Source organism: Salvia splendens, chromosome 21, assembly GCF_004379255.2.
Source record: "Salvia splendens isolate huo1 chromosome 21, SspV2, whole genome shotgun sequence".
Classification (NCBI taxonomy): domain Eukaryota; kingdom Viridiplantae; phylum Streptophyta; class Magnoliopsida; order Lamiales; family Lamiaceae; genus Salvia; species Salvia splendens.
The window spans coordinates 10464078-10479606 of NC_056052.1; the positions used below are offsets into that span (position 1 = coordinate 10464078).

Genomic DNA, 15529 nt, shown 5'->3' on the forward strand with positions numbered 1-15529 from the left:
ATTTTTATTTAAAACTAACTAATAATTCATTTATTTTATATTTTTTATGTATTATTTATTATGATACATAATAATTATCATCCTCTAAATTTTTATCTATCACTTTCCTAGTTACTATTATTACTATAAGCTTTAGTACTATCGTATAACTTATATCTCCATTCGGTCTCATGTTTACTTGCATCTGTGCTTTCGCAAACTCCTTCCCACTATTATTGTTTAAGTTAGAATTAATGCATTCATTACTATGTTAGTTTAGTTTAAGAGCTTCCTTTATTAAAGGTGATGTCTCCAGTTACACTTAAAATTCTATTTAACCTTACACCTAAAAACAATTCATCCCAAATTTACGGCTAAAATTAAAAAGTGCGAACAAATGGGGACGGAGGGAGTAGATTCGATTTTTTCAATATATTAATATTTATTTATTTATTATAGTTTATATTACTAAATATATATTTTTATTAGCATATATTTTAATTTATGTAGCCTAACTATTGATATTAAGTATACTTTGTTTAAACTAACTTAATAATTTGGTAATCGATTATTCCACTACATCACATTTTTTTTGAATTATATAAATTTGATTTATTTTTATATGTAAAATATTATTTTTTTATTCACACTAACTAATAATTTGTATATTTTATTATATTCACTAAATTTTTATGTTTTATATTTGTAGATATACTAATTATTTGTAAGATTGAATGTTTTTGTGATACATTATTGATCATATTTTATTATTTATTATATTGACCACTATATTTTACATTATAAATTGAATTATATATATTTGTAACAGTAAAACGGTTCGACCAGTGATTAAACCGGTCCGACCGGTTAAACCATGAACCAGTAACTTCACCGGTTCACTTACCGGTCCGGTTTTAAAACATTGGATAAAATGGATCATACTTTCTCCCCTTCTGATAACTGAATTTTATGTGAGTAGGTGGTGGATAACTCATGGCGCTGCTGTAGTAAATGAGAAGAATTATGCAGCTTGCAGCTCTGGCAATGCCACTTCTCTATTTATTTAAATAACTGTGTGGCTTCAAAATACAGCTATTATGCAGACTATTGCATAACAATTATTGAGTATTTTTTGTGGATCATTTATATTGTTTGAACTGTCTAAGCAAATAATATAATGTCTGAGCTTTTACTTTTTTGTTATTGATTTTGTAAATCCACGATTTCAATTAAATTTTTATTCATTTGAAATGATGATTTCCACAACTGTTGTATATGAATGACAAATTATTATGTACCCTTCTTTAACATTTAACCAGTAATTGAACCATATATATTTTTTTTTGCTATATTTAAAATCTGTAATGTTCTCAAAATCTCAATTTTTAGAAGAAAAAAATTTATAAATCATACAAACAAATAAAAAACACACTAGTCAAAAACTAGTTCAATACTTGTAAAATTATTAAAATTAGGTAAATGATGATTTTTGCCACGTGAACCTATCATTTAGGCAAGGTTCGGTTTCCAAGATAAAATAATACCAAGATACAATCTAGGATTGAGTTGTGAGATTATTTTAGTCATAGGGGGTTAGCTATGACGAATTATCCCATGATTACTCATCTAGGATTGAGTTGTGGGGTTGAATCTCATGAACTAAACATACTACAAATTTAATCTCGAATACAATCTTGCAAATCGAACAGCCCTTAGTGTTCAGCTCCCTAAATACGGACTATAAAACAATGCATAATACAATTATTAAGAAACAACTGTATTAAGCAAGAGTTGATAATTAAAATAAGTCAGTTATAAAAAGAGCCAATAAGTGAACAACACATTTCTTTTAGGCGGCCAACATTTTCTCACATTTTACAATGAGCATTAAAATATTTATATAATATTATAGTACACATTTATTGTAAATACTGGATCGTGTTCCTCAACCTACAGACAGGGGCGGACGCAGAAAAAATTTACTGTAGGGGCTGAGCTCCACTATATATTTTTTTCATTCTCAGCTTAGTTGGAACGAAGGGAGTATTATATTATATTATATTATATTATATTATATTTATTAATATAATAAAATATAATATAATACTCCATCCGTTCTAACTAAGTTGAGACATAACTTTTGGGAACGAATGGTATAGATGAGAGAGGAATACAGTAGAAAAGATAAAGAAGAAAGTAAAATAGGTGATGAAATAAAGTAAGAGTGATTAGATGTTTGATTTTTGTCAAAAGGGGAAATGACTCAACTTAGTTAGGATATCTAAAAAAAAGACGGAAGGAGTATAATGTAAAAACTGTAATAACAACCACCATAAAGTAGTAATCGTATATATTTAATATGAATTAGTCCAAAAGATATATCTTATAAAATGAACATGTCATATTTGTGTTTTAATATCTAAAGTGATGATAACTCAATTTTACGTGTTTTCATTGATGGAAAACGTTACAAGATTTGTTCGTTATTAATAGTTGAAAACAAATCCTTCTCGATATACATGATTAAACTACTACTCCTATCATTTATCTCCCACTTAATTTTGCAAGTTAATTTTGATAGTCTTCATTACGCCCAAATGCTCATTCTTTACTCTTTTTTTTTTAAATCCAAAAAACGTGTGTCGACTTTTAATTTTAAATCCTTATATTAATAAGAAAGAAAAAAAATTGTGTGCCCTTATAGAGCTTTTATAAATCTGAAGGATGCATTCTCTTTTTTTAAAAGTGAAAAACGTGTCAAACATATAAATGTGGAGTCAGACTTGTTTTTATACTACTATTATTTAATTCCTTTTAAAAAAGTACACATCATCTTCCTCACGGGGCCAACGCCATTGTTACTATTTTTTCTGCAAATTCTTTCATTTTCCTTCTTTAATTTCAGGCTTTCAGCCCCTTACAATTCTTCATTCCAAGATAATTTGTTCTTCAGTAGCATTGTTTGGTAAGGGCTTAACATCATTTTTCAGAATTTTGAAAAATTTGGAAGTAGGAAATACAGAAAAATGAAAAATTGGGTAAGGGCTTAAGCCCTACCCTCTTTCCTAGTGTGTCCGCCCCTGCCTACAGATATGCAACCATTTTTGCTATATTTTACCTCTTTAATTTTGTTTCCTTATTCAATTCAGCCCTTTTACCCTTTCAAATTATGATCATATAGCCGTCTACGACATTAATTTAGTGAGAGCAGAAGCTAATTTTTAAAATTTTAAAAAAATTCAGAAGTAGAAAAATGAAGAAAATCAAATTTTTGGTAAGGGCTTAAGCCCTCCCCTCTATTCACGTGTGTCCGTCCCTGCTCAAACACATATTGCACACACATACAATATACATGTTGAATTTATTAAGTCAATTACTTCACAATTAAGGAGTGGTGATGAAGTTGCTCCATCACTACCTTATCTTAGTGGTGTAAACTTGTGAGTAATTCATGGCTAAAAAGGTAGCCACACACAAGCACTACATTAGGCGGTGGTATCTTGTGGGTGGCATTTGATGGCTTCATCATTAAGTATAAAGTGACATCTAGTAGGTGACGTATCATATAGCTGGCAATTTAACCACTTGTATTATTTAATTAATGCTAACTAGATATCTCTAGTTTTAGGAATCAGTGCTTAACTGACTTTATACATCTATAAATAGGGAATTGTATTTCAATGTAATATTATCAAATCAAGTTAGAATTGTGAGTGAGATAGAGAAAGAGCCGTAGCTCAAAGTGAAAAAGAGAGAAGAAAGCTTTGAAGTGCTGAAGCACACTTTGTTTGAATGTATTTTGTAATCCTTTTGTGAGAAGCCTATTAATACTTATCCTCCATATTTCATCCTTGTTGAGTGCTCCTATATTTTGTGTGTCAAATATCCAACAAATCTGGTATCTAGAGCCACTCGATCCTACCTATGGCGGCAACGTTGAACATGGTTCAACCCCAGATTCCCAAATTAGAGAAACGCAATTATGGGAATTGGAGTATTCAGAAGCGAGTCTTGTTGCAATCACAAGAGTTGTGGGATATTGTTCAAGACGGCTACACCAAACCTGCCTCCTAAGAAGCCGAAGATGCCCTGATGAACAACCAGAAGAATGCCCTCAGAGACGCAAGAAAACGAGACAAGAAGGCGTTGTTCAATATCTATCAAGGCATTAATGAAACTACGTTCGAGAAAGTAAGTGCAGCCACCACGTCAAAACAAGCCTGGGAGATTCTGAAGAATTCTTTCACCGGCGTTGATAAGGCGATACGAGTTCGACTGCAGATCCTACGTGGCGAGTTCGAAAGTTTGGCCATGTCTGAAACGGAGAGCATTTCAGACTATTTCACAAGACCATTAGTTATTGTGAATAAAATGAAACGGCAAGGAGAGATAATTGAAGATGTTCGTGACATTGAGAAAATTCTTCGTTCCTTGACGTCGAAATTTGAGCACGTCGTTGCGGCAATCGAAGAATCAAAAGATCTCAACACTATGTCAATCGACCAGTTGCAAAGTAGCTTGGAAGTCCACGAGCAACGCATGAAGAAAAAGACCACTCCGTCACTTGAGCAGATGCTACAAGCGAAGATGTCAATACAACAAGACAAGAAGTTTGAGCCTGGGACATCACGTGGCGGATACAATCGAAGTCGAGGCCGAGGTCGAGGCTATCGTGGCCGAGGCGGACGTAGCCTGAATTACCAGTATCAAGGAGGACGAGGCCAGAATTATCAAAATGAGGGAGGACGCCAAAATTCCACCTATCGAGGCAGATGTCGAAATTCTTATGGACAACGAGGACGAGGAAGAGGACAATACAGAGGCGGTTATTCTCAAACCTATAATCAACCAGGGTTTGATAAAGCAAACGTTGAGTGCTATACTTGTCACGAATTCGGGAATTACAGCTATGAATGTCCAACAGCCGGAAATACCAGGTCCAACCAACAAGTTCATTATGCTGATAGTGGAAACAATAATGAGCAGGTAATTTCAACCTCTCTTTTTACTCATAAAGGACTTGAAGGTGATCAGTGCAGCACGTGGTACTTGGATACTGGAGCTAGTAACCACATGTGCGGGAACAAGGAACTCTTCGTGGAGCTGAAGGAGACATCTTATGGGGATGTTACTTTTGGAGATTCCTCCAAAGTAGCGGTGCAAGGAAAAGGTAATATCTTGATTAAGTTGAAGAATGAAAACATGGCATTATATATGACGTCTATTATGTGCCTGCCATGAAGAGCAATATTTTGAGTCTTGGTCAATTACTGGAGAAAGGATTTAATGTTAATATCAAGAATTCTTGCCTTACTATCAATGATGCTCGTGGTAATTTGGTTGCCTGTGTGAAGATGTCCAGAAATAGATTATTTGCATTAAATATGAAACATGATATCTTGAAGTGCATGAATGCTATTGTTAAAGATGAATCGTGGTTATGGCATTTGCGTCTTGGACATCTGAATTTTGGTGGTTTGAAGCTTTTGTCCTCAAAGAATATGGTGAAAGGCTTGCCGCATATTGATCATCCTGAAGAAGTTTGTGAAGGATGCATACTGGGAAAACATCACAGGCCAAGTTTCTCAAAAGAAATGAGATGGAGAGCATCACGCCCGTTGGAGATCGTTCATACAGACGTTTGTGGTCCCCTAAAGCCTATTTCTACTGGAGGTAATCAGTATTTTCTAACTTTCATTGATGATTATTCCAGAAAGATTTTGGTGTATTTCTTGAAAAGGAAATATGAGGTGTTTGATATTTTCAAAGAGTTCAAAATCCTTGTTGAAAGGCAGAGTGGGAACTATACTAAAGTTCTCAGATCCGACCAAGGAGACGAGTTCACATCCGATCTGTTCGAAAAGTTTTGCAAGGATCATGGAATCGTTCACCAACTTATACCTGCATATACTCCTCAATTGAATGGCGTTGCTGAAAGGAAGAACCGAACAATTCTTGATATGGCGAGGAGTATGATCAAAGGGAAGGACTTACCAGAATTCTGGGCTGAAGCTGTCGCAACAGCTGTATATCTCCTGAACCGGTGTCCCACCAAAAGTGTTCGCAACATGACGCCCGGAGAAGCATGGAGCTCGTTCAAGCCCAGTGTTGCGCACCTGAGAGTTTTTGGCTGCATTGCCTATGCCAAAATTCCTGAAGCTCGAAGAATCAAGCTTGATGATAAAGGCGAAAAGTGTATCTTCGTGGGATATGGAGATCGAGTAATGGGTTACAAATTGTATAACCCACTCACAAAGAAGGTGATCATAAGCCGCGATGTGGTGTTTGAAGAAGATCAAACATGGAGCTGGGAGGATAAGAAAGCTGCAAGCTCGTCAGAAATTGTACCTGGTCAACAAGAAGATGCACGTGAAATTGAAGAACCAGAGTCACCTACATCATCTCAAGGTCCAGGTGGAAGGCCTAGAAGAATGCGCAGTCTAAATGATATATATGAAGCTACCGAAGAAGTTGATGAAGTTGTGGAGGAAAATGTGAATCTTATTTGTTTTTATATGGATGTTGATCCTATTGCTTATGCAGATGCTGCGCAAGACAGGAAATGGAAGATTGCAATGGATGAAGAAATCAATGCGATCGAGAAAAATGATACTTGGTCATTGACAACACTGCCAGAAGGCCGAAACACAATTGGTGTGAAATGGGTGTTCAAAACAAAGAAAAATGCCAACGGTGAAGTGCAAAGGTACAAAGCGAGGTTGGTGGCGAAAGGATACAAGCAAAAGGCCAGAATTGATTATAGTGAAGTCTTCGCCCCTGTTGCTCGTCTTGAGACGATCAGATTGTTTATCTCGCTGGCTGCCCAACACAATTGGAAGATCTATCAGCTCGATGTGAAGTCGGCTTTCCTAAATGGTTTCCTTGAAGAAGAAATTTACGTGGAGCAACCTGAAGGTTATGTGAAACAAGGAGCTGAAGATAAAGTTTACAGATTGAAGAAAGCTTTGTACGGGCTCAAGCAAGCTCCACGCGCATGGAATTCCAGAATCAATGAGTACTTTCTGAAGAAGACTTTGAGAAGTGCCCTTTCGAACATGCTCTATACTTGAAGAAAGATGCTGCAGGTAACATGTTATTTGTTTACCTATATGTTGATGATCTAATCTTTACTGGAAATTATGAAGCAATGTTTCATAAATTCAAGAAGAGCATGATCAAGGAGTTCGAGATGACGGACATTGGTTTGATGGCACATTTTCTGGGAATTGAGGTAGTGCAAAATGAAGATGGGATATTTATCTCTCAAAGCTCTTTTGCAAAACAAATCTTGGAGAAATTCAAAATGGAGTCCTGCAATCATGTTAACACTCCCGTGGTGATCGGTCAAGAATTGAGGACGCATGATGGTGAAGCAGAGGTGGATCCAACTTACTTCAAAAGCCTCGTCGGAAGTCTACGATATCTAACGTGCACTAGGCCTGATATTCTCTATGGAGTTGGATTAATCAGCAGATACATGGAAACGCCGTCACAGTCTCATTTGAATGCAGCCAAGAGGATTTTGCGCTATATTAAAGGTACGCTGAATGAAGGTATACTTTATCCCTCTAATCAAGAAGTTAAGCTCGTTGGTTATTCGGATAGCGATTGGGGAAGAGACTTGGATGAAAGAAAGAGCACTACCGGCTACTGTTTTTATATTGGAGATGCTGTCTTTACTTGGTCGTCAAAGAAGCAAGCTATAGTGACACTCTCAACATGTGAAGCCGAGTATGTCGCAGCAAGTTCAACGGTGTGCCATTGCATTTGGTTGAGAAATTTAATAACTTTTCTGGGATTGGCGCAACAAAGCCCGACAGAGATACGTGTTGATAATAAGTCTGCAATAGCAGTTGCAAAGAATCCAGTGTTCCACGAAAGAAGTAAGCATATTGATACTCGTTATCACTTTATTCGGGAGCATGTGAACCAAAATGATGTGGAATTAGTATACTGCAAGTCACGAGATCAAATTGCAGACATATTTACAAAGCCACTAAAGCAGGATGTCTTCAGGAAATTGAAGTTTTTACTTGGCATGAAGACCTTGAAGAATTGAGCTTAATGGAGGATGTTGAATTTATTAAGTCAATTACTTCACAATTAAGGAGTGGTGATGAAGTTGCTCCATCACTACCTTATCTTAGTGGTGTAAACTTGTGAGTAATTCATGGCTAAGAAGGTAGCCACATACAAGAACTACATTAGGCGGTGGTATCTTGTGGGTGGCATTTGATGGCTTCCTCATTAAGTATAAAGTGACATCTAGTAGGTGACGTAGCATATAGCTGGCAATTTAACAACTAGTATTATTTAATTTGTGCTAACTAGATATCTCTAGTTTTAGGAATCGGTGCTTAACCGACTTTATACATCTATAAATAGGGAATTGTATTTCAATGTAATATTATCAAATCAAGTTAGAATTCTGAGTGAGATAGAGAAAGAGCCGTAGCTCAAAGTGAGAAAGAGAGAAGAAAGCTTTGAATTGCTGAAGCACTCTTTGTTTGAATGTATTTTGTAATCCTTTTGTGAGAAGCCTATTAATACCTATCCTCCATATTTCATCCTTGTTGAGTGCTCCTATATTTTGTGTGTCAAATATCCAACAATACATTCACTGAATACATATACAGTCCACAAACAGATTGCAAACATACAACACAGTGCGTGCACACATTTAACATATTTTTAGGGCCTAAACTTCTCATGTATTGATTGCATATCATGTCAATGTCCCTTATTACATTTACACATACTCCCTCGTTCAGTAATTTGATGTGTTTATCAAGTTTTTATAAAAAAAAAAGGACTAAAACGATATCAACAATGAGGAAACGAAGTTTGGAGCGAAATCTTGGCCCGGACAAGGTTTTATTGTACGCAAACATGGCTTGTTCGAATTTATTCAAGTACAACAAAAAATGTTCTTGGACTAAACCAAAAATTGATAAAATATACTTGTATTAATTAAATTAAATTAATAACAAAGTTAAATAATTAATGGATGTTGAAGATCTTAAATACAAGGAAATCATTTAATTATAAGGGGCTTCAAATTATCTGTAATTTGGTCACGAACATGATGTCATTATTAATTTCAAGAGAGGTCATAATTAATTAATAAGTATTTCATTGGGCATTAAATAAATTATTTTAATTTAGGAACATGAGGTCATTATTAATTTCAAGAGAGGTCATAATTATTTAATAAGTATTTCATTGGGAATTAAATAAATTATTTTAATTTAGGAACATGATGGATTAATCTTGTCCATAATTCCTTCAATCCCTAACCTAACATACCGAGAATATCTATATATATTGAGGTCGGCAATTTTAGTTCTCTCCACTCGTAGGTAGCTTATTCTTGTGTTCTCTATTTTCTTGTCCGAGTTCTTCGCAAATTATTTACCATGAAATAGCCTAGAACGATCTCTAGTAGGTTTTATGAAACTGACATAACTTTTTTTTAAGACTTCTATTTAGGAGTGTAAGATATTTACATGAATCTCTTCCAAAAACATATAATCGTAATAGTGGCCACAACAACTTAGATCATTTGAGTGGTCAATCGTGCTCTGAAATACACTGACAGGAATTGGACAAAAAAGTTTCTCCATGTAGAGAAGTGCAAGCCATTGTCCGATCTTTGGATATCATATATGTTAGTCTTTCTTTTATACTCCCTCCGTCTCATAAAAATAGAAACACTTACTTTTTCGTCCGTCCTATAAAAATAGTCCAGTATCATTTATGAAAAGTTTTTCCCAACTCATTACTCATATACATCATTTTATTTATAACTGGTATTACTAGGATCCACCATTAAAACAGTAATAATAATGTGGGTCTGACTATCCACTAACATTATTTTAATCACCCTTCTTCTCTGTCTTTCTTACTTTACCAATTATGTATTAATTCTTGTGCTATCTTAAATGTCCTTATTTTTATGGAACGAAAATAGTATTAACCGGCTGATCTCTATAAATCATATATAGGGTATAACCCTGTACAACTAATTAAATACTCCATCCGTCCCACAATAATTGTCACTCTTTTTCATTTCGGTCCATCCTACTGTTGGGGTTTGGTGCCCCTTTGATGACTCAACAGGATTGCATGTGTTGTGTTAAGCAAGGATGTATCCCACTGATCAGGATAGAAACCCCGGCTAAGCCTGAACCTGGCATCAAAGAAATTCCTCAACCCACTTCTACTGGCTAGTGTAGTGGAGGTAAGGGTCGAATCCCACAGAGATGGATGCGCTTTGGGTAATTGTGGTGATAATCTGGAGGGGTTTGGTTAGCTACCACGCTTGGGTTGAGATTCTACCTAGACATGGATTAAAGGTGGGACTCTACTGAATGGGTGGTATAAAAGTAATCGACATTCAGCTGTGTACGTGAGAGTGGGGGACAAGGTGTTTCAGGGACATGTGGAAAGTAGATGATTACAATAAAAGGCTAAACGGAATATGAGAGAATAAGAAGTAGTTAGGTGCCTGCACTGTCAGATCTGTAGGCTATCAGCATGAAAAAGCAAAGGACAAAAGCAAAAAGTAACTAAAAAGTAAAAGTGGTCCCAAACTTAGATGTTGATGTTATCTTCTCTAACAAGAATGCACCCCAGATCAAACAAACTCAGATTCCATGGACTGCATTTCAGATTAACAACTTCACAATTCGGATCCACAATTAACTCACTAAAATTCAAAGATTAAACAAGCGAAATCGAGAACTACACATACTGGACGACATGCAAGGTGGCAGAACTTACGTAAACTCAAATTTCGCACCTAAACATTTCGGGAATTAGATCTAAACAACAAACTTAACTACAAACTCAGATCGAACAACTCCAAATTAAATCATGCTTCCAACACTTAGAAATTACTGCAATAACTAGATCTAAGCTACCTAGGCAGAATGAAACAGATTCAAATAGAAAGAGATGCATAAAAACAACTTCATTGCATAAACGTTTGGATCTCAACAAAACACTTCTTAAGATGATAAGTACTGAAAATGGAGCAGATCCAACGAAAGAAAACAAGTAAAGGTTAACTAAGAAAGCGAATAAAGATTGTTTTACCACTCCGGGCGATGAAACTGCTACGACTACTAAAAAAATTGGCTGGAACGATTGAAGGCGAATCTCCGTTGGAACTTCAGGTGACCATGGATGTTGCGAGGAATGAGAAGATCTTGGATTATGTTGAAGGAATTGATCTACCGAGAGAGAATACTCTAACTAAGGGTGAATGTCGATGATTTCCCCTCCTCTCTCCAAGTGGCTTCCTTTTATAGGGAGGCCCGCCCTTGATTTTTAGGGTAGACTCTCTTCGTGAAATGACTCTTTTGCCCTCGTTTGTGGTTGATCATTCCCAGTAATCCTTCTTCTCCATCTCGAGCCTTTTTTTGGCATGCATCCTGATCAGTATTGCACCATTCTGGCGCTCTTTTCACCTGAGTTATCCGAAACCCTTCCTACAGACTGGAACCCTTTCCCTGCACACTTTAGCAACTGTTTTGCAGATATAATCCAATAATGCACGTATACTGACCAGTAACCAAGACCTAGAATGCGACTTATCAAACTGCTCACACTTATCACATGCTTGTCCTCAAGTGTGAAGAACAAACAAAAAGAAATAAGTCGAATTCTAGCTTGGTTACACCCCTGACTGACTCTATCCTAAACTAGACTCTAAACTTTGACGCAAAGAAAAAAAACACATAAGCGACGGACAAACACATATAAACAGACACACAAAACACTTAAACACATTGATCGGGCTATATTTTCAACCATCCCTCCCCTTGGGATCAGGTGCAATCCGGCCTTAGACAACCTTGAACTTCTGCCGCCCCCCTTTTCTTTCCCAGTCAGTATATCTGCTCGTCAAGATCACCCACACTCTCGGCCAAACACCAGATTCGCTCAGTCGCTCATTCCTCACCAGGGATGTTAGGACTGTTTTCTCTCAAAACGCTGAACCACAGATGCTTCAGACTCATATCTCACGTGCGGCTCCTGAAGGGCTTTAAGGCTTGTAATGTGGCTATTGGTTTGTAGTGTTTGGGGTGGATGTTCTTAAGGCTCTAAGGTTCCAAAAACTACTACTTTATTTAGATGTGGGGGAACTGTGTGCATTTGGGCTCTTAGTTGTTCCTTCTTTTCGGCTGGACGTTTCCTGATATTGGACTCCAACTGGTCAGCAGCTTCTTTGTGGCTTCGCCACCCTTATTCCTTCTTCCTTCTTTTGTGATCAAGTGTTTTCAACCATTTTCTTCGACATTTCTTTATGTGGCTTCGCCACCCTTATTCCTTCTTTTTTTGGGCCTTAGATTTTTCCCGGTCGATTTTCTCCTTTCCTCTCTATTTCTTTTTCCAGTTGGTTTTCCTTGTATGTCCTCCTGGCCAGTCGCCTTCTTTCCTTATGCCTGCACACACAGTCCCAGTGGCTAGTGGGTTATATCTGGGTAGAGATTTGGCTAGAAGAGGGGTTCTAAGGGATGGTTTTTTTTCTGGGGGGGAGGGGTTTCCTACTGCCTTTAGGACTTGCTACACGCGGTCACCTTACCCTAGGCATCATGTGACAGCCACTCTTTTCTTTTCTAAATTGGTCGAAAGTGGTTCCACTTAGGCTTATATCTCACCATTTAAGAGGGCTTTTGTATCTGGCTCTAAGGATGAGTTTTTCTCTCATACTTGCATCATCTATACTGACTAGGAGATACTAAGAGGGGTGGTTTCCATTGCCCAGCATGCCTTATCTCCCTCAATTCCCTTCACCGTCAGTTCGAGGCAGTTGAGTTTTAAGCCCAATCAACACGTATATACAAACCTAGACCTAGACAAACAGTGATACATACAAAAAAAAACAGACCACACATATATACATGTCATACTGGCCATTGTATCCCTGTTCCCACTTCACAAGTGTCTGCCCTCGGATACGACTGTGAAGTGGAAAATTGGAATGGCTAGTATGGGCGACATACAAACACAAAAACAAACAAGGACAAAACAAACTTAGACTAAAACCTTCTCACACTTAGACTATGCAATAGGCTAAGTGGGAGAATTGAAAACCTAAACAGAATTAAACAAACACAAACACATATATACCCAAACTCCTCACACTTAGACTATGCAATAGGCTAAGTGTGAGTTAACATGCATACGAAAAGAAAACGAACACATACACAAGTACAAAAGTTGCAAACCCTGTACTTCTCACACTTAGACTATTGAATAGGCTAAGTACTGTGAATGGGGTTTGCAACACACATACTACACAAAATTACTCTACCTAAAACAACAGAACAACAAATAAAATAAAAAAACTAAAAGTGAAAAAGAAAACTAACTGGTCAATGGGGTGGTTACATATTCCTTCTGCTCCTCCGCGGGGCAGGGCTGGGTGCAGGTGGTTCCTCGAGTTCCTCTTCCTCGGTATCGGATTGATTCTCCTCAGACTCTGCCGGTTCATTGGAACCTTCTTCCTCTGGCTCTTCTCTTTCCTTCTCGGTTACCTGTGGTTAACTATCTTCCCTTTCGCTAACTCCTTCAGAATACTTTCCATCACATTCGTCAGACGGGTCAACTCAGCTCTGGCTTGCCTGTTCTCCTCTGTCAATTCTGCCACCGCCCTCTCCAGGTTCGCTTGCCTCTGAGCTTGAACCTGCATGCCCTGGCCAGCTGCAACTCGTCCAGCCGGAATAGCCTCTTCACCCATGGCGTAAAAACGCGGGGCTCCTTCTCTGATGTAGGCAGTGTTTGTGCGAACGAAGAAGGGCGTATCAAACGGGCCAGGAGGGTCGACCATATACAGGGGAGATAAACCTTCGGCTCCAGAATAGTTATGTTGTTCCGCACGAAGGCTCCCAAAATGTGGTAGAGGGACAGATTCTTGCAGGGTGTGTGGCAATGAGGTGGCACTGATAAGAGGTCCAAAAACCCAGATACACTCTCCTCCCGCGCTTGGCCCACCAGAGGAGGTAGAGTTCTGTCATGGACGCCCGGACGGCTGAATTTGACTGCCATAGCAGGTTGAAGTCCAGGTAGAGTAGGACCAGGCGCAAGATGGGGTAGTTGAAATGAATGGAACGGGATATAGTAGATGAAAACTGCCTAGCAGCTGGGTGAGTGAGTTCCTCCCATGCCTCCTGGGGTTCAAAGTCAATGTGCCTGTGGGGAATCCCCCTTTCCCTACCTCTCCATTCCGGCCCTATGGCCTCCTCTAAACTACACATCCCCAATCTGACCGTCCACTCAATCAAGCTCATGCGCATCTCTCTCCCGAATACCCTAAAGGTTCTGGACTCTTCATCCAAGTCCGTGGTGACCCTGAATATAAAGGTCGTGAAAAACTCATTTGCCAACCTTATAGGTATACTCAGATCCTTGTTCTCTAACAGCCAATCAAAACCCAACGCACGCAAATGCAACAAGAAAGGCTCACGGGCATTCAATTCATCAAGGGAAGGGAAATAAAGTACCTTCCCGCTCTTGATTTGCTTGTTGTCATCGTCCTTGTCATCAAACGCATCCTGTAGCTTTTTCGTGATAAAGTGCTTCATGCCCTCAATTAGCTCGTCAGTGAGCTCCACCTTCCAACGCCAGTACTTCAATCTCTCCACCGGAGGATGTATCAGCTCCCGATGGTTGTGTGGAAGTTGTTGTTCACCATACTCTTCATCGTCTAGGGAGACGTCACTGTCGGATCCCGACTCTTCACTGGCAGTATATTCGCTGTCGCTCGGCTACCTTCGGCGCGGTGGGGCTCTTTGATTTGGTTCTGTGATGACGACGCCTGTGTTGACTGTGCGTTGCTTCTTGCGGCTTGGCTTCTTTGTAACAGGGGATTTCCCCTTCTTTTTTCTCTCCTCGCCGTACTTGTCCTCATTTCCGTCTTCATCATCTTCCGGTCTCTTCTCTGTTTGTGTTGAAGGCTTGTCCTGGGCAGTAGGCTGGGTCTCCACGCGGATATGGGTACTGTCATCTCTTGGCTCGTCGTGACCTACTGACTCAGATGCGAGGTCCAGACCCTCAGCCATCTTATCAGTCTCCTCTCTCTGGTCACTCGGCGTGGGGGTGACCACTTCGGTTGCCGTCGAAGCATCTTCCAAGTTAGTAGCTGATAAGGGTTCCTCCCTAGGTTTTGTAGGAGTAGTCTTTTCTTCTTCACTCGAAACCTCTACTGCATCCGCTGCTGTGTTTGCTTTCGCCTTGCTGGATGTCCATTTCCCTAGGCATCTTTGTGACACTGTCTTCGGCTTCGGCCGTTCTGCCTTAGGATCGCTCTTCAACACTAATTTCCTTTTAACTGCCTTCGGTTTCGACACTGGAGGTGCCATTGGCTCTGGCTCCTCTGTTCGTACTACGGTCCCATCCTTCTCGATGTGTGTATCACTCTCCCCTGCTTCTGGCTGGGGAGTCACTGACTTTGGCTCTTCTTCTCTGGTCTGCCTCTCTTCCACCTCGTCTACTGGCTGGTGGGCTAGGCCTTCTGGGTCGTTCTTTGTACCAGCTTCTTCAC

At 38.8% G+C, this 15529-nt stretch overlaps 1 protein-coding gene across 1 annotated transcript in view; it reads right to left on the minus strand.

Annotated features, from left to right (window-relative positions):
• Positions 1-14316: 14316 nt before the first annotated feature.
• Positions 14317-15529, minus strand: part of LOC121784219 (nucleolar and coiled-body phosphoprotein 1-like) — a 4025-nt gene continuing 2812 nt past the window's right edge. Inside the window, exons 2-4 of the mRNA XM_042182382.1 lie at positions 14758-15523; positions 14490-14706; positions 14317-14337 (exon numbers count right to left, since the gene is read on the minus strand). Coding sequence (XP_042038316.1) covers positions 14317-14337; positions 14490-14706; positions 14758-15523 — 1004 coding nt within the window. The remainder of the gene's footprint in view (positions 14338-14489; positions 14707-14757; positions 15524-15529) is intronic.